We start from the raw sequence: 18,112 nt of genomic DNA on the forward strand, positions 1-18,112 counted from the left end.
GGGCGTCATTTTTTGAAAAAAAACGTAAGGGGTTAGTATGTCGTTTTTTTCAGTTTTTTCAACTTGCTCAAAATGCACTTTTCTGTTAAAATAAACACGGGAAACCTCACACACACTCAACAGGGGCCCCAGGAGCATCCAAAAATGGCATAAAATGCCCAAATTTTAGGGCGTCAATTTTTGAAAAAAAACGTAAGGGGTTAGTATGTCGTTTTTTTCAGTTTTTTCAACTTGCTCAAAATGCACTTTTCTGTTAAAATAAACACGGGAAACCTCACACACACTCAACAGGGGCCCCAGGAGCATCCAGAAATGGCATAAAATGCACAAATTTTAGGGCGTCAATTTTTGAAAAAAAACGTAAGGGGTTAGTATGTCGTTTTTTTCAGTTATTTCAACTTGCTCAAAATGCACTTTTCTGTTAAAATAAACACGGGAAACCTCACACACACTCAACAGGGGCCCCAGGAGCATCCAGAAATGGCATAAAATGCCCAAATTTTAGGGCGTCAATTTTTGGAAAAAAAACGTAAGGGGTTAGTATGTCGTTTTTTTCAGTTTTTTCAACTTGCTCAAAATGCACTTTTCTTTTAAAATAAACACGGGAAACCTCACACACACTCAACAGGGGCCCCAGGAGCATCCAGAAATGGCATAAAATGCCCAAATTTTAGGGCGTCAATTTTTGAAAAAAAACGTAAAGTATGTCGTTTTTTTCAGTTTTTTCAACTTGCTCAAAATGCACTTTTCTGTTAAAATAAACACGGGAAACCTCACACACACTCAACAGGGGCCCCAGGAGCATCCAGAAATGGCATAAAATGCCAAATTTTAGGGCGTCAATTTTTGAAAAAAAACGTAAGGGGTTAGTATGTCGTTTTTTTCAGTTTTTTCAACTTGCTCAAAATGCACTTTTCTGTTAAAATAAACACGGGAAACCTCACACACACTCAACAGGGGCCCCAGGAGCATCCAAAAATGGCATAAAATGTCAAATTTTTTCAGTTTTTTCAACTTGCTCAAAATGCACTTTTCTGTTAAAATAAACACGGGAAACCTCACACACACTCAACAGGGGCCCCAGGAGCATCCAAAAATGGCATAAAATGCCCACATTTTAGGGCGTCAATTTTTTTAAAAAAACGTAAGGGGTTAGTATGTCGTTTTTTTCAGTTTTTTCAACTTGATCAAAATGCACTTTTCTGTTAAAATAAACACGGGAAACCTCACACATACTCAAGAGGGGCACCAGGAGCATCCAAAAATGGCATAAAATGCAAAACTTTTAGGGCGTCAATTTTTGAAAAAAAACGTAAGGGGTTAGTATGTCGTTTTTTTCAGTTTTTTCAACTTGCTCAAAATGCACTTTTCTGTTAAAATAAACACGGGAAACCTCACACACACTCAAGAAGGGCACCAGGAGCATCCAAAAATGGCATAAAATGCCAAAATTTTAGGGCGTCAATTTTTGAAAAAAAACGTAAGGGGTTAGTATGTCGTTTTTTTCAGTTATTTCAACTTGCTCAAAATGCACTTTTCTGTTAAAATAAACACGGGAAACCTCACACACACTCAACAGGGGCCCCAGGAGCATCCAGAAATGGCATAAAATGCCCAAATTTTAGGGCGTCAATTTTTGAAAAAAAACGTAAGGGGTTAGTATGTCGTTTTTTTCAGTTTTTTCAACTTGCTCAAAATGCACTTTTCTTTTAAAATAAACACGGGAAACCTCACACACACTCAACAGGGGCCCCAGGAGCATCCAAAAATGGCATAAAATGCCAAAATTTTAGGGCGTCAATTTTTGAAAAAAAACGTAAGGGGTTAGTATGTCGTTTTTTTCAGTTTTTTCAACTTGCTCAAAATGCACTTTTCTGTTAAAATAAACACGGGAAACCTCACACACACTCAACAGGGGCCCCAGGAGCATCCAGAAATGGCATAAAATGCCCAAATTTTAGGGCGTCAATTTTTGAAAAAAAACGTAAGGGGTTAGTATGTCGTTTTTTTCAGTTTTTTCAACTTGCTCAAAATGCACTTTTCTGTTAAAATAAACACGGGAAACCTCACACACACTCAAGAGGGGCACCAGGAGCATCCAAAAATGGCATAAAATGCAAAACTTTTAGGGCGTCAATTTTTGAAAAAAAACGTAAGGGGTTAGTATGTCGTTTTTTTCAGTTTTTTCAACTTGCTCAAAATGCACTTTTCTGTTAAAATAAACACGGGAAACCTCACACACACTCAAGAGGGGCACCAGGAGCATCCAAAAATGGCATAAAATGCCAAAATTTTAGGGCGTCATTTTTTGAAAAAAAACGTAAGGGGTTAGTATGTCGTTTTTTTCAGTTTTTTCAACTTGCTCAAAATGCACTTTTCTGTTAAAATAAACACGGGAAACCTCACACACACTCAACAGGGGCCCCAGGAGCATCCAAAAATGGCATAAAATGTCAAATTTTTTCAGTTTTTTCAACTTGCTCAAAATGCACTTTTCTGTTAAAATAAACACGGGAAACCTCACACACACTCAACAGGGGCCCCAGGAGCATCCAGAAATGGCATAAAATGCCCAAATTTTAGGGCGTCAATTTTTGAAAAAAAACGTAAGGGGTTAGTATGTCGTTTTTTTCAGTTTTTTCAACTTGCTCAAAATGCACTTTTCTGTTAAAATAAACACGGGAAACCTCACACACACTCAACAGGGGCCCCAGGAGCATCCAAAAATGGCATAAAATGCCCACATTTTAGGGCGTCAATTTTTTTAAAAAAACGTAAGGGGTTAGTATGTCGTTTTTTTCAGTTTTTTCAACTTGATCAAAATGCACTTTTCTGTTAAAATAAACACGGGAAACCTCACACACACTCAAGAGGGGCACCAGGAGCATCCAAAAATGGCATAAAATGCCAAAATTTTAGGGCGTCAATTTTTGAAAAAAAACGTAAGGGGTTAGTATGTCGTTTTTTTCAGTTTTTTCAACTTGCTCAAAATGCACTTTTCTGTTAAAATAAACACGGGAAACCTCACACACACTCAACAGGGGCCCCAGGAGCATCCAGAAATGGCATAAAATGCACAAATTTTAGGGCGTCAATTTTTGAAAAAAAACGTAAGGGGTTAGTATGTCGTTTTTTTCAGTTTTTTCAACTTGCTCAAAATGCACTTTTCTGTTAAAATAAACACAGGAAACCTCACACACACTCAACAGGGGCCCCAGGAGCATCCAAAAATGGCATAAAATGTCAAATTTTTTCAGTTTTTTCAACTTGCTCAAAATGCACTTTTCTGTTAAAATAAACACGGGAAACCTCACACACACTCAACAGGGGCCCCAGGAGCATCCAAAAATGGCATAAAATGCCCACATTTTAGGGCGTCAATTTTTGAAAAAAAACGTAAGGGGTTAGTATGTCGTTTTTTTCAGTTTTTTCAACTTGCTCAAAATGCACTTTTCTGTTAAAATAAACACGGGAAACCTCACACACACTCAAGAGGGGCACCAGGAGCATCCAAAAATGGCATAAAATGCAAAACTTTTAGGGCGTCAATTTTTGAAAAAAAACGTAAGGGGTTAGTATGTCGTTTTTTTCAGTTTTTTCAACTTGCTCAAAATGCACTTTTCTGTTAAAATAAACACGGGAAACCTCACACACACTCAAGAGGGGCACCAGGAGCATCCAAAAATGGCATAAAATGCCAAAATTTTAGGGCGTCATTTTTTGAAAAAAAACGTAAGGGGTTAGTATGTCGTTTTTTTCAGTTTTTTCAACTTGCTCAAAATGCACTTTTCTGTTAAAATAAACACGGGAAACCTCACACACACTCAACAGGGGCCCCAGGAGCATCCAAAAATGGCATAAAATGTCAAATTTTTTCAGTTTTTTCAACTTGCTCAAAATGCACTTTTCTGTTAAAATAAACACGGGAAACCTCACACACACTCAACAGGGGCCCCAGGAGCATCCAGAAATGGCATAAAATGCCCAAATTTTAGGGCGTCAATTTTTGAAAAAAAACGTAAGGGGTTAGTATGTCGTTTTTTTCAGTTTTTTCAACTTGCTCAAAATGCACTTTTCTGTTAAAATAAACACGGGAAACCTCACACACACTCAACAGGGGCCCCAGGAGCATCCAAAAATGGCATAAAATGCCCACATTTTAGGGCGTCAATTTTTTTAAAAAAACGTAAGGGGTTAGTATGTCGTTTTTTTCAGTTTTTTCAACTTGATCAAAATGCACTTTTCTGTTAAAATAAACACGGGAAACCTCACACACACTCAAGAGGGGCACCAGGAGCATCCAAAAATGGCATAAAATGCCAAAATTTTAGGGCGTCAATTTTTGAAAAAAAACGTAAGGGGTTAGTATGTCGTTTTTTTCAGTTTTTTCAACTTGCTCAAAATGCACTTTTCTGTTAAAATAAACACGGGAAACCTCACACACACTCAACAGGGGCCCCAGGAGCATCCAGAAATGGCATAAAATGCACAAATTTTAGGGCGTCAATTTTTGAAAAAAAACGTAAGGGGTTAGTATGTCGTTTTTTTCAGTTTTTTCAACTTGCTCAAAATGCACTTTTCTGTTAAAATAAACACAGGAAACCTCACACACACTCAACAGGGGCCCCAGGAGCATCCAAAAATGGCATAAAATGTCAAATTTTTTCAGTTTTTTCAACTTGCTCAAAATGCACTTTTCTGTTAAAATAAACACGGGAAACCTCACACACACTCAACAGGGGCCCCAGGAGCATCCAAAAATGGCATAAAATGCCCACATTTTAGGGCGTCAATTTTTGAAAAAAAACGTAAGGGGTTAGTATGTCGTTTTTTTCAGTTTTTTCAACTTGCTCAAAATGCACTTTTCTGTTAAAATAAACACGGGAAACCTCACACACACTCAAGAGGGGCACCAGGAGCATCCAAAAATGGCATAAAATGCCAAAATTTTAGGGCGTCAATTTTTGAAAAAAAACGTAAGGGGTTAGTATGTCGTTTTTTTCAGTTTTTTCAACTTGCTCAAAATGCACTTTTCTGTTAAAATAAACACGGGAAACCTCACACACACTCAACAGGGGCCCCAGGAGCATCCAGAAATGGCATAAAATGCCCAAATTTTAGGGCGTCAATTTTTGAAAAAAACGTAAGGGGTTAGTTAGTATGTCGTTTTTTTCAGTTTTTTCAACTTGCTCAAAATGCACTTTTCTGTTAAAATAAACACGGGAAACCTCACACACACTCAACAGGGGCCCCAGGAGCATCCAGAAATGGCATAAAATGCCCAAATTTTAGGGCGTCAATTTTAAAAAAAAAACGTAAGGGGTTAGTATGTCGTTTTTTTCAGTTTTTTCAACTTGCTCAAAATGCACTTTTCTGTTAAAATAAACACGGGAAACCTCACACACACTCAACAGGGGCCCCAGGAGCATCCAAAAATGGCATAAAATGCCCACATTTTAGGGCGTCAATTTTTTTTAAAAAACGTAAGGGGTTAGTATGTCGTTTTTTTCAGTTTTTTCAACTTGATCAAAATGCACTTTTCTGTTAAAATAAACACGGGAAACCTCACACACACTCAAGAAGGGCACCAGGAGCATCCAAAAATGGCATAAAATGCCAAAATTTTAGGGCGTCAATTTTTGAAAAAAAACGTAAGGGGTTAGTATGTCGTTTTTTTCAGTTATTTCAACTTGCTCAAAATGCACTTTTCTGTTAAAATAAACACGGGAAACCTCACACACACTCAAGAGGGGCACCAGGAGCATCCAAAAATGGCATAAAATGCCAAAATTTTAGGGCGTCAATTTTTGAAAAAAAAACGTAAGGGGTTAGTATGTCGTTTTTTTCAGTTTTTTCAACTTGCTCAAAATGCACTTTTCTGTTAAAATAAACACGGGAAACCTCACACACACTCAACAGGGGCCCCAGGAGCATCCAGAAATGGCATAAAATGCCCAAATTTTAGGGCGTCAATTTTTGAAAAAAAACGTAAGGGGTTAGTATGTCGTTTTTTTCAGTTTTTTCAACTTGCTCAAAATGCACTTTTCTTTTAAAATAAACACGGGAAACCTCACACACACTCAACAGGGGCCCCAGGAGCATCCAGAAATGGCATAAAATGCCCAAATTTTAGGGCGTCAATTTTTGAAAAAAAACGTAAGGGGTTAGTATGTCGTTTTTTTCAGTTTTTTCAACTTGCTCAAAATGCACTTTTCTTTTAAAATAAACACGGGAAACCTCACACACACTCAACAGGGGCCCCAGGAGCATCCAGAAATGGCATAAAATGCCCAAATTTTAGGGCGTCAATTTTTGAAAAAAAACGTAAGGGGTTAGTATGTCGTTTTTTTCAGTTTTTTCAACTTGCTCAAAATGCAATTTTCTGTTAAGATAAACACGGGAAACCTCACACACACTCAACAGGTCCCCAGGAGCATCCAAAAATGGCATAAAATGTCAATTTTTTTCAGTTTTTTCAACTTGCTCAAAATGCACTTTTCTGTTAAAATAAACACGGGAAACCTCACACACACTCAACAGGTCCCCAGGAGCATCCAAAAATGGCATAAAATGTCAAATTTTTTCAGTTTTTTCAACTTGCTCAAAATGCACTTTTCTGTTAAAATAAACACTGGAAACCTCACACACACTCAACAGGGGCCCCAGGAGCATCCAGAAATGGCATAAAATGCCCAAATTTTAGGGCGTCAATTTTTGAAAAAAAACGTAAGGGGTTAGTATGTCGTTTTTTTCAGTTTTTTCAACTTGCTCAAAATGCACTTTTCTGTTAAAATAAACACGGGAAACCTCACACACACTCAACAGGGGCCCCAGGAGCATCCAAAAATGGCATAAAATGCCCAAATTTTAGGGCGTCAATTTTTGAAAAAAAACGTAAGGGGTTAGTATGTCGTTTTTTTCAGTTTTTTCAACTTGCTCAAAATGCACTTTTCTGTTAAAATAAACACGGGAAACCTCACACACACTCAACAGGGGCCCCAGGAGCATCCAAAAATGGCATAAAATGCCCAAATTTTAGGGCGTCAATTTTTGAAAAAAACCGTAAGGGTTAGTATGTCGTTTTTTTCAGTTTTTTCAACTTGCTCAAAATGCACTTTTCTGTTAAAATAAACACGGGAAACCTCACACACACTCAACAGGGGCCCCAGGAGCATCCAAAAATGGCATAAAATGCCCAAATTTTAGGGCGTCAATTTTTGAAAAAAAACGTAAGGGGTTAGTATGTCGTTTTTTTCAGTTTTTTCAACTTGCTCAAAATGCACTTTTCTGTTAAAATAAACACGGGAAACCTCACACACACTCAACAGGGGCCCCAGGAGCATCCAGAAATGGCATAAAATGCCCAAATTTTAGGGCGTCAATTTTTGAAAAAAAACGTAAGGGGTTAGTTAGTATGTCGTTTTTTTCAGTTTTTTCAACTTGCTCAAAATGCACTTTTCTGTTAAAATAAACACGGGAAACCTCACACACACTCAACAGGGGCCCCAGGAGCATCCAAAAATGGCATAAAATGCCCAAATTTTAGGGCGTCAATTTTTGAAAAAAAACGTAAGGGGTTAGTATGTCGTTTTTTTCATTTTTTTCAACTTGCTTATAAAGCACATTTCTGTCAAAAATAAAAGTGGAAACCGCACACACGCTCAACAGGGGACCCAGAAGCATGCAAAAATGGCATCAAATGCCAGATTTTCAATTTGGTGATTTTTGACAAAAAACGTAAGGGGTTAGTATGTCATTTTTTTTTTCATTTTTTCGACTTGCTTTTAAAGCACTTTTCTGTCAAAAATAAAAGTGGAAACCTCACACACGCTCAACAGGGGACCCACAAGCATCCAAAAATGGCATCAAATGCCAGATTTTGAATTTGGTGATTTTTGAAAAAAAACGTAAGGGGTTAGTATGTCGTTTTTTTTCATTTTTTTGACTTGCTTTTAAGGCACTTTTCTGTCAAAAATAAAAGTGGAAATCTCACACACGCTCAACAGGGGACCCAGAAGCATCCAAAAATGGCATAAAATGCCAGATTTTCAATTTGGTGATTTTTGACAAAAAACGTAAGGGGTTAGTATGTCGCTTTTTTTTTTTTCATTTTTTTGACTTGCTTTTAAAGCACTTTTCTGTCAAAAATAAAAGTGGAAACCTCACACACGCTCAACAGGGGACCCAGAAGCATCCAAAAATGGCATAAAATGCCAGATTTTTAATTTGGTGATTTTTGACAAAAAACGTTAGTATGTCGGGGGTTTTTTTCCATTTTTTTTGACTTGCTTTTAAAGCACTTTTCTGTCAAAAATAAAAGTGGAAACCTCACACACGCTCAACAGGGGACCCAGAAGCATCCAAAAATGGCATAAAATGCCAGATTTTCAATTTGGTGATTTTTGACAAAAAACGTAAAGGGTTAGTATGTCGTTTTTTTTTTCCATTTTTTTGACTTGCTTTTAAGGCACTTTTCTGTCAAAAATAAAAGTGGAAACCTCACACACGCTCAACAGGGGACCCACAAGCATCCAAAAATGGCATAAAATGCCAGATTTTCAATTTGGTGATTTTTGGAAAAAAACGTAAGGGGTTAGTATGTCGTTTTTTTCATTTTTTTCAACTCGCTTTTAAAGCACTTTTCTGTCAAAAATAAAAGTGGAAACCTCACACACGCTCAACAGGGGACCCAGAAGCATCCAAAAATGGCATAAAATGCCAGATTTTCAATTTGGTGATTTTTGACAAAAAACGTAAGGGGTTAGTATGTCGTTTTTTTTCATTTTTTCGACTTGCTTTTAAAGCACTTTTCTGTCAAAAATAAAAGTGGAAACCTCACACACGCTCAACAGGGGACCCACAAGCATCCAAAAATGGCATAAAATGCCAGATTTTCAATTTGGTGATTTTTGACAAAAAACGTAAGGGGTTAGTATGTCGTTTTTTTTCATTTTTTTGACTTGCTTTTAAAGCACTTTTCTGTCAAAAATAAAAGTGGAAACCTCACACACGCTCAACAGGGGACCCAGAAGCATCCAAAAATAGCATAAAATGCCAGATTTTGAATTTGGTGATTTTTGAAAAAAAACGTAAGGGGTTAGTATGTCGTTTTTTTTCATTTTTTCGACTTGCTTTTAAAGCACTTTTCTGTCAAAAATAAAAGTGGAAACCTCACACACGCTCAACAGGGGACCCAGAAGCATCCAAAAATGGCATAAAATGCCAGATTTTCAATTTGGTGATTTTTGACAAAAAACGTAAGGGGTTAGTATGTCGGTTTTTTTTTTTTCATTTTTTTGACTTTCTTTTAAAGCACTTTTCTGTCAAAAATAAAAGTGGAAACCTCACACACGCTCAACAGGGGACCCAGAAGCACCCAAAAATGGCATAAAATGCCAGATTTTCAATTTGGTGATTTTTGACAAAAAACGTAAGGGGTTAGTATGTCGTTTTTTTTTTCATTTTTTTGACTTTCTTTTAAAGCACTTTTCTGTCAAAAATAAAAGTGGAAACCTCACACACGCTCAACAGGGGACCCAGAAGCACCCAAAAATGGCATAAAATGCCAGATTTTCAATTTGGTGATTTTTGACAAAAAACGTAAGGGGTTAGTATGTCGTTTTTTTCATTTTTTCGACTTGCTTTTAAAGCACTTTTCTGTCAAAAATAAAAGTGGAAACCTCACACACGCTCAACAGGGGACCCAGAAGCATCCAAAAATGGCATCAAATGCCAGATTTTGAATTTGGTGATTTTTGACAAAAAACGTAAGGGGTTAGTATGTCGTTTTTTTTTTTTCATTTTTTCGACTTGCTTTTAAAGCACTTTTCTGTCAAAAATAAAAGTGGAAACCTCACACACGCTCAACAGGGGACCCACAAGCATCCAAAAATGGCATAAAATGCCAGATTTTCAATTTGGTGATTTTTGACAAAAAACGTAAGGGGTTAGTATGTCGTTTTTTTTCTTTTTTTTGACTTGCTTTTAAAGCACTTTTCTGTCAAAAATAAAAGTGGAAACCTCACACACGCTCAACAGGGGACCCAGAAGGATCCAAAAATAGCATAAAATGCCAGATTTTGAATTTGGTGATTTTTGCAAAAAAACGTAAGGGGTTAGTATGTCGTTTTTTTTCATTTTTTCGACTTGCTTTTAAAGCACTTTTCTGTCAAAAATAAAAGTGGAAACCTCACACACGCTCAACAGGGGACCCAGAAGGATCCAAAAATAGCATAAAATGCCAGATTTTGAATTTGATGATTTTTGAAAAAAAACGTAAGGGGTTAGTATGTCGTTTTTTTTCATTTTTTCGACTTGCTTTTAAAGCACTTTTCTGTCAAAAATAAAAGTGGAAACCTCACACACGCTCAACAGGGGACCCACAAGCATCCAAAAATGGCATAAAATGCCAGATTTTCAATTTGGTGATTTTTGACAAAAAACGTAAGGGGTTAGTATGTCGTTTTTTTCATTTTTTTGACTTGCTTTTAAAGCACTTTTCTGTCAAAAATAAAAGTGGAAACCTCACACACGCTCAACAGGGGACCCAGAAGCATCCAAAAATAGCATAAAATGCCAGATTTTGAATTTGGTGATTTTTGAAAAAAAACGTAAGGGGTTAGTATGTCGTTTTTTTTTTCATTTTTTCGACTTGCTTTTAAAGCACTTTTCTGTCAAAAATAAAAGTGGAAACCTCACACACGCTCAACAGGGGACCCAGAAGCATCCAAAAATGGCATAAAATGCCAGATTTTCAATTTGGTGATTTTTGACAAAAAACGTAAGGGGTTAGTATGTCGTTTTTTTTTTCATTTTTTTGACTTTCTTTTAAAGCACTTTTCTGTCAAAAATAAAAGTGGAAACCTCACACACGCTCAACAGGGGACCCAGAAGCACCCAAAAATGGCATAAAATGCCAGATTTTCAATTTGGTGATTTTTGACAAAAAACGTAAGGGGTTAGTATGTCGTTTTTTTCATTTTTTCGACTTGCTTTTAAAGCACTTTTCTGTCAAAAATAAAAGTGGAAACCTCACACACGCTCAACAGGGGACCCAGAAGGATCCAAAAATAGCATAAAATGCCAGATTTTGAATTTGGTGATTTTTGAAAAAAAACGTAAGGGGTTAGTATGTCGTTTTTTTTCATTTTTTCGACTTGCTTTTAAAGCACTTTTCTGTCAAAAATAAAAGTGGAAACCTCACACACGCTCAACAGGGGACCCAGAAGGATCCAAAAATAGCATAAAATGCCAGATTTTGAATTTGGTGATTTTTGAAAAAAAACGTAAGGGGTTAGTATGTCGTTTTTTTTCATTTTTTCGACTTGCTTTTAAAGCACTTTTCTGTCAAAAATAAAAGTGGAAACCTCACACACGCTCAACAGGGGACCCAGAAGCACCCAAAAATGGCATAAAATGCCAGATTTTTAATTTGGTGATTTTTGACAAAAAACGTAAGGGGTTAGTATGTCGTTTTTTGTTTTCATTTTTTTGACTTGCTTTTAAAGCACTTTTCTGTCAAAAATAAAAGTGGAAACATCACACACGCTCAACAGGGGACCCACAAGCATCCAAAAATGGCATAAAATGCCAGATTTTCAATTTGGTGATTTTTGGAAAAAAACGTAAGGGGTTAGTATGTCGTTTTTTTCATTTTTTTCAACTCGCTTTTAAAGCACTTTTCTGTCAAAAATAAAAGTGGAAACCTCACACACACTCAACAGGGGACCCAGAAGCATCCAAAAATGGCATAAAATGCCAGATTTTCAATTTGGTGATTTTTGACAAAAAACGTAAGGGGTTAGTATGTCGTTTTTTTTCATTTTTTCGACTTGCTTTTAAAGCACTTTTCTGTCAAAAATAAAAGTGGAAACCTCACACACGCTCAACAGGGGACCCACAAGCATCCAAAAATGGCATAAAATGCCAGATTTTCAATTTGGTGATTTTTGACAAAAAACGTAAGGGGTTAGTATGTCGTTTTTTTTCATTTTTTTGACTTGCTTTTAAAGCACTTTTCTGTCAAAAATAAAAGTGGAAACCTCACACACGCTCAACAGGGGACCCAGAAGCATCCAAAAATAGCATAAAATGCCAGATTTTGAATTTGGTGATTTTTGAAAAAAAACGTAAGGGGTTAGTATGTCGTTTTTTTTCATTTTTTCGACTTGCTTTTAAAGCACTTTTCTGTCAAAAATAAAAGTGGAAACCTCACACACGCTCAACAGGGGACCCAGAAGCACCCAAAAATGGCATAAAATGCCAGATTTTCAATTTGGTGATTTTTGGAAAAAAACGTAAGGGGTTAGTATGTCATTTTTCTTTTTTTTCAACTCGCTTTTAAAGCACTTTTCTGTCAAAAATAAAAGTGGAAACCTCACACACGCTCAACAGGGGACCCAGAAGCATCCAAAAATGGCATAAAATGCCAGATTTTCAATTTGGTGATTTTTGACAAAAAACGTAAGGGGTTAGTATGTCGTTTTTTTTTCATTTTTTCGACTTGCTTTTAAAGCACTTTTCTGTCAAAAATAAAAGTGGAAACCTCACACACGCTCAACAGGGGACCCAGAAGCATCCAAAAATGGCATAAAATGCCAGATTTTCAATTTGGTGATTTTTGACAAAAAACGTAAGGGGTTAGTATGTCGTTTTTTTTTTCATTTTTTTGACTTGCTTTTAAAGCACTTTTCTGTCAAAAATAAAAGTGGAAACCTCACACACGCTCAACAGGGGACCCAGAAGCACCCAAAAATGGCATAAAATGCCAGATTTTCAATTTGGTGATTTTTGACAAAAAACGTAAGGGGTTAGTATGTCGTTTTTTTCATTTTTTCGACTTGCTTTTAAAGCACTTTTCTGTCAAAAATAAAAGTGGAAACCTCACACACGCTCAACAGGGGACCCAGAAGCATCCAAAAATGGCATCAAATGCCAGATTTTCAATTTGGTGATTTTTGACAAAAAACGTAAGGTTAGTATGTCGTTTTTTTTTTTCATTTTTTTGACTTGCTTTTAAAGCACTTTTCTGTCAAAAATAAAAGTGGAAACCTCACACACGCTCAACAGGGGACCCACAAGCATCCAAAAATGGCATAAAATGCCAGATTTTCAATTTGGTGATTTTTGGAAAAAAACATAAGGGGTTAGTATGTCGTTTTTTTCATTTTTTTCAACTCGCTTTTAAAGCACTTTTCTGTCAAAAATAAAAGTGGAAACCTCACACCCGCTCAGCAGGGGACCCAGAAGCATCCAAAAATGGCATAAAAATCCAGATTTTCAATTTGGTGATTTTTGACAAAAAACGTAAGGGGTTAGTATGTCGTTTTTTTTTTTTTTTTCAACTTGCTTTTAAAGCACTTTTCTGTCAAAAATAAAAGTGGAAACCTCACACACGCTCAACAGGGGACCCAGAAGCATCCAAAAATGGCATAAACTGCCAGATTTTCAATTTGGTGATTTTTGACAAAAAACGTAAGGGGTTAGTATGTCGTTTATTTTCATTTTTTTGACTTGTTTTTAAAGCACTTTTCTGTCAAAAATAAAAGTGGAAACCTCACACACGCTCAACAGGGGACCCAGAAGCACCCAAAAATGGCATAAAATGCCAGATTTTCAATTTGGTGATTTTTGACAAAAAACGTAAAACGTATGTCGTTTTTTGTCAAAAGTGACCAAATTTAAACTTTGGCATTTTATGCAATTTTTGGGTCCTCCTGGGCCCCTGTTAAGCATGAGTGAGGTTTCCCGTGTTTTTTTCACCAAAAAAGTGCATTAGAGGCAAGTTGAAAAAAGTGAAAAAAACAACATACTAACCCCTACGTTTTTTGTCAAAAATGACCAAATTTAAACTTTGGCATTTTGTGCCATTTTTGGGTCCTCCTGGGGCCCCTGTTGAGCGTGAGTGAGGTTTCCCGCGTTTTTTTCACCAAAAAAGTGCATTAGAAGCAAGTTGAAAAAACTGAAAAAAAAACGACATACTAACCCCTTTTTTGTCAAAAATTACCAAATTCAAACTTTGGCATTTTATGCCATTTTTGGGTCCTCCTGGGGCCCCTGTTGTGTGTGTGTGAGGTTTCCCTTGTTTTTTTGTTGTTTTTTTTTTTTTTACCAGAAAACTACATTTGAAGCAAGTTGAAAAAAACTGAATCACTTCAAATCAGTTCAAGTCACGTTACGTACCCTTGGCAGGCAGTGATGGCTCCTGAAGTGGGTCTTTCTGACGGACCTTTCAGCGTTTTTCTTAGCAAGTGTTGCTTGCTGCCTTTTCCTGAACACAAAACGGCACACGGCCAACAAACCCATTAGTCCACTCTCAAGCATCCCTATCAATTCATTCATTCATTCATTTTCTACCACTTATCTTCACGAGAGTCACGGGGGGGCGAGAGGCGGGGTACACCCTGAACTGGTGGCCAGCCAGCCAATCACAGGGCACATATAGACAAACAACCATTCACACTCACATTCATACCTATGGACAATTTGGAGTCGCCGATTAACCTAGCATGTTTTTGGAATGTGGGAGGAAGCCGGAGAAAACTCCACACAGAGATGGCTGAGGGTGGGCTTGAACTCGGGTCTCCTAGTTGTGAGGTCTGCGCGCTAACCACTTGTCTACCGTGCAGCCCCCTATCAATTCATTCATGACATAATTATAAAAAGGGGTTTAAAAAATTTGCAGCCCCAGAATGGAAATCCTATTACGAAACTGACAACATCGATCTGTACAAACCACTGCATGACTTGCTGACAAACGCCCTGATAACGCTTGACAATTTCAGGGTTTTTTTTGCTGACCTTTCTTGTTTGAGTTCCGCCTGGTAGACTCTCAGCCACGAATCCGGGACCTTCTGGCTGCTGCAGGGAAGACTTCTCCGTCTGCTGATGCTCGCCCGGCGCGTGAAGCTGCTCCTGCGGCCTTTCGCGCCTCTCTTGGGGGAGCCGGTGTTGGTGCTGCTCAAGTGTTTGAAGGAGGCGCCCAGTGACAAGATGGAATCCATTGCTTTTTCGAAACGATAGGCCAAATCTGTGAAGAAGAGAAGCCGATGAAGACTGTTGGAGCCGAAGTGATGTGCGTCCACTAAGTGGCATACAGGATATACAGTATGTGTGTCTACTTTAGAGGATGTGACCCCTTGTGCTCCTTAAAGTGGATTACATGAAGACGCAAGGCTTACTTATAAAAATACACCCAGGCCAGACCAGCAGCTGCTTGTTTACTTCAGCCAAACCTTTTCCCACTGAATAATCACAAATACTCCCAAGTGATACTCACAAAATACGCCTACTGTACACAGTATTTTGCTTAAAATGAAACACTTGAGCATACTATGTGTTATATGAAATAAAAGTACACATTACTGTATGAGGCATTCAAAGACACTGTGATATGTTCTATTCTATACTGGTCACTAGGTGTTCAATGATGTTCTGTGAAACGCGCAAGCATCAGACCTGATCACCTTTTATTATTATTATTATTATGTCATTATCCCACAACAGTCAAAAATCACCGCCCGCAAACACCGCCATTTTATGCCGTTTCTGGGGTCCCTGTTGAGCGTGTGTGTTTTCCCATGTTTTTTTTTTTTTTACCAGAAAAGTGCATTAGAAGCAAGCTTAAAAAAAAAAACGAAAAAAACCCTGAAAAAAACGACATACTAACCCCTTATGATTTTTGTTAATAATCACCGCTCGCAAACACCAACATTTGATGCCGTTTTTGGGTGCTTCTGGGGCCCCTGTTGAGTGTGTGTGAGTTTTCCCTTGTTTTTTTGACCAAAAAAGTGCATTAGAAGCAAGTTCAAAAAAACGACATACTAACCCCTTACGTTTTTTGTCAGAAATGACCAAATTCAAACACTGGCATTTTATGCCATTTTTGGATGCTTCTGGGTCCCCTGTTGAGCGTGTATGAGGTTTCCACTTTTATTTTTGACAGAAAAGTGCTTTAAAAGCAAGTTGAAAAACTGGAAAAAAACGACATACTAACCCCTTACGTTTTTTTCAAAAATCACCAAATTCAAAATCTGGCATTTTATGCCATTTCTGGATGCTCTTGGGGCCCCTGTTGAGCGTGAGTGAGATTTCTTTTGTTTTTTTCCACCAAAAAAGTGCATTAGAAGGAAGTTGAAAAAAACAGAAAAAAACGTTTTTTGTCAAAAATGACCAAATTCAAACTCTGGAATTTTATGCCATTTTTGGGTCCTCCTGGGGCCCCTGTTAAGCATGAGTGAGGTTTTCATTGTGTTTTTGACAAAAAAAGTGCATTAGAAGCAAGTTGAAAAAAACTGAAAAAAAAACGACATACTAACCCCTTACATTTTTTTTCAAAAATCATCAAATTGAAAATCTGGCATTTTATGCCATTTTTGGATGCTTCTGGGTCCCCTGTTGAGCGTGTGTGAGGTTTCCACTTTTATTTTTGACAGAAAAGTGCTTTATAAGCAAGTTGAAAAAAATGAAAAAACGACATACTAACCCCTTACGTTTTTTTCAAAAATCACCAAATTCAAAATCTGGCATTTTATGCCATTTTTGGGTGCTTCTGGGGTCCTTGTTGAGCGTGAGTGAGTTTTCCCTTGTTTTTTTCACCAAAAAAGTGCATTTGAAGCAAGTTGAAAAAAACTGAAAAAAACGACATACCCCCTTACGATTTTCTATACTTTAGCTACAAAAATATATCATGGTCTGAATGAGTGATTACTGTATTATTTCCTGTAAAGAAAAAATATATATATATCTTTGACATTGATTTTTGGACTATTATTAGATTATTACAACTTTTGTGGGGCAAAAAGCCAAAGGATTTGAATGATAAGATTGCTTGTTTTTGCTTATGCTGACTAATTTTGCAGTATATTACCATACCAGGCAACGGACTCGGACTCACTTTTGGTCCATGTCTCAGTCAGACCATGTAAAAAGGGTCTGCCCCTATGATAACTAAGCAATGAATCAATACTGTATATCCCTGTGAGGCTTAAGCCCCGCCCACACCCTAAAAAGGAGTTGATTGATGAGGACTGAAGGATGAATGGGGCCGAAAATGTGAGGACAGATGGGGAAGCTTATGAAGGGACACACCTGTTGTAGTAAATCCTGCTTGGATCCGTTCCGGTCTGGAGGGGGGCCAGCAGGGTCACGTGACGCACGGCCAGAAAACACAGAGCTGAGGTCGAGCTGTCAAAAGTAAACAAAAACTGGTCACGCGCACTAAACCTGACAGCAGATTTAACACAATTATCTATGTCTTAAAAACTTATTTTCTCTTATTATATCAACTATATTAGGGTAATGTGTGTAACGGTGATTATAGTGGTGTTATTTGATATCCAGAAGGCTTTAATAATAGCTTAAAAAACGTATTGAGTAAATTGTAAACAGCTAGCTAGCAGTGTTCTATGCGCAAAGTACGAAAATATTAAATTTCTAAATGAGTAATAATACCAATTAACAGCGATAGACGAAGGTTTAATGTTATACTATTTTAGTACTCTCTTCACTCGTTTGTCTCAAAATTATTAGAAACTTACCAGAAGATTCTGTCGTTTGTTTGATGTTATTGTAGTTCTTCTGGTCATCTTCTCATCAAGCTGACGTCTAGGTCAAGTTGCTACTGTGACGTATTTTATATCATGGAGTTGTTTCAATGCTTTATTTAACAAAAATATTAAAGTTAATAGTTATAATTTGTGTCTTTTTCGGCTTTTTCCTGATTCTGGAGTCGCCACAGAGATTAATTTTAATTACTGTCAGGTTTGTCTTGGCTCCTGTGTATGCTTGAATGCGATTGGCTGGATCGGGAAGGCGACCACGCCCCATACTGTATTGTTATTGGTTGTTTTTGTTAGGCACGTGTATTAAGATGATTGTTTAAAAGGAAAGGATTACTTTTTAATTCTACAATATTATACATACATATATACACTTTTAATCATTTCATACAAAAAAATACTCCCCATGTAGTTATGGGAGGGAAGGGCAATGACCTATTGGGAGAATGTGTGTAAATGTGAATATAGTGGTGTTATTTGATGTCCAGAAGGCTTTAATAATAGCTTAAAAAACGTATTGAGTAGGTTGTAAACAGCTAGCTAGCTAGCTAGCA

The 18,112-nt window shown here is 37.3% G+C and overlaps 1 protein-coding gene across 3 annotated transcripts in view; it reads right to left on the reverse strand.

The window, feature by feature from the left end:
- si:ch211-81a5.8 (uncharacterized protein LOC560648 homolog) overlaps window positions 1-17,755 on the reverse strand; it is a 50,008-nt gene extending 32,253 nt beyond the window's left edge. Inside the window, exons 1-4 of one of the 3 annotated variants that reach the window (XM_058048103.1) lie at window positions 17,538-17,755; window positions 17,089-17,184; window positions 14,800-15,028; window positions 14,182-14,269 (exon numbers count right to left, since the gene is read on the reverse strand). In XM_058048103.1, the coding sequence (XP_057904086.1) occupies window positions 14,182-14,269; window positions 14,800-15,002 (291 nt within the window). In that variant the 5' untranslated portion in view covers window positions 15,003-15,028; window positions 17,089-17,184; window positions 17,538-17,755. Of the gene's footprint in view, window positions 1-14,181; window positions 14,270-14,799; window positions 15,115-17,088; window positions 17,185-17,537 lie in introns of those variants that run through there. The other 2 variants (XM_058048102.1, XM_058048104.1) reach the window with 2 other exon arrangements.
- Between the last annotated feature and the right edge of the window lie 357 nt (window positions 17,756-18,112).

The sequence above is a fragment of the Doryrhamphus excisus genome, chromosome 14 (assembly GCF_030265055.1).
Source record: "Doryrhamphus excisus isolate RoL2022-K1 chromosome 14, RoL_Dexc_1.0, whole genome shotgun sequence".
NCBI classification, from domain to species: Eukaryota; Metazoa; Chordata; class Actinopteri; order Syngnathiformes; family Syngnathidae; genus Doryrhamphus; species Doryrhamphus excisus.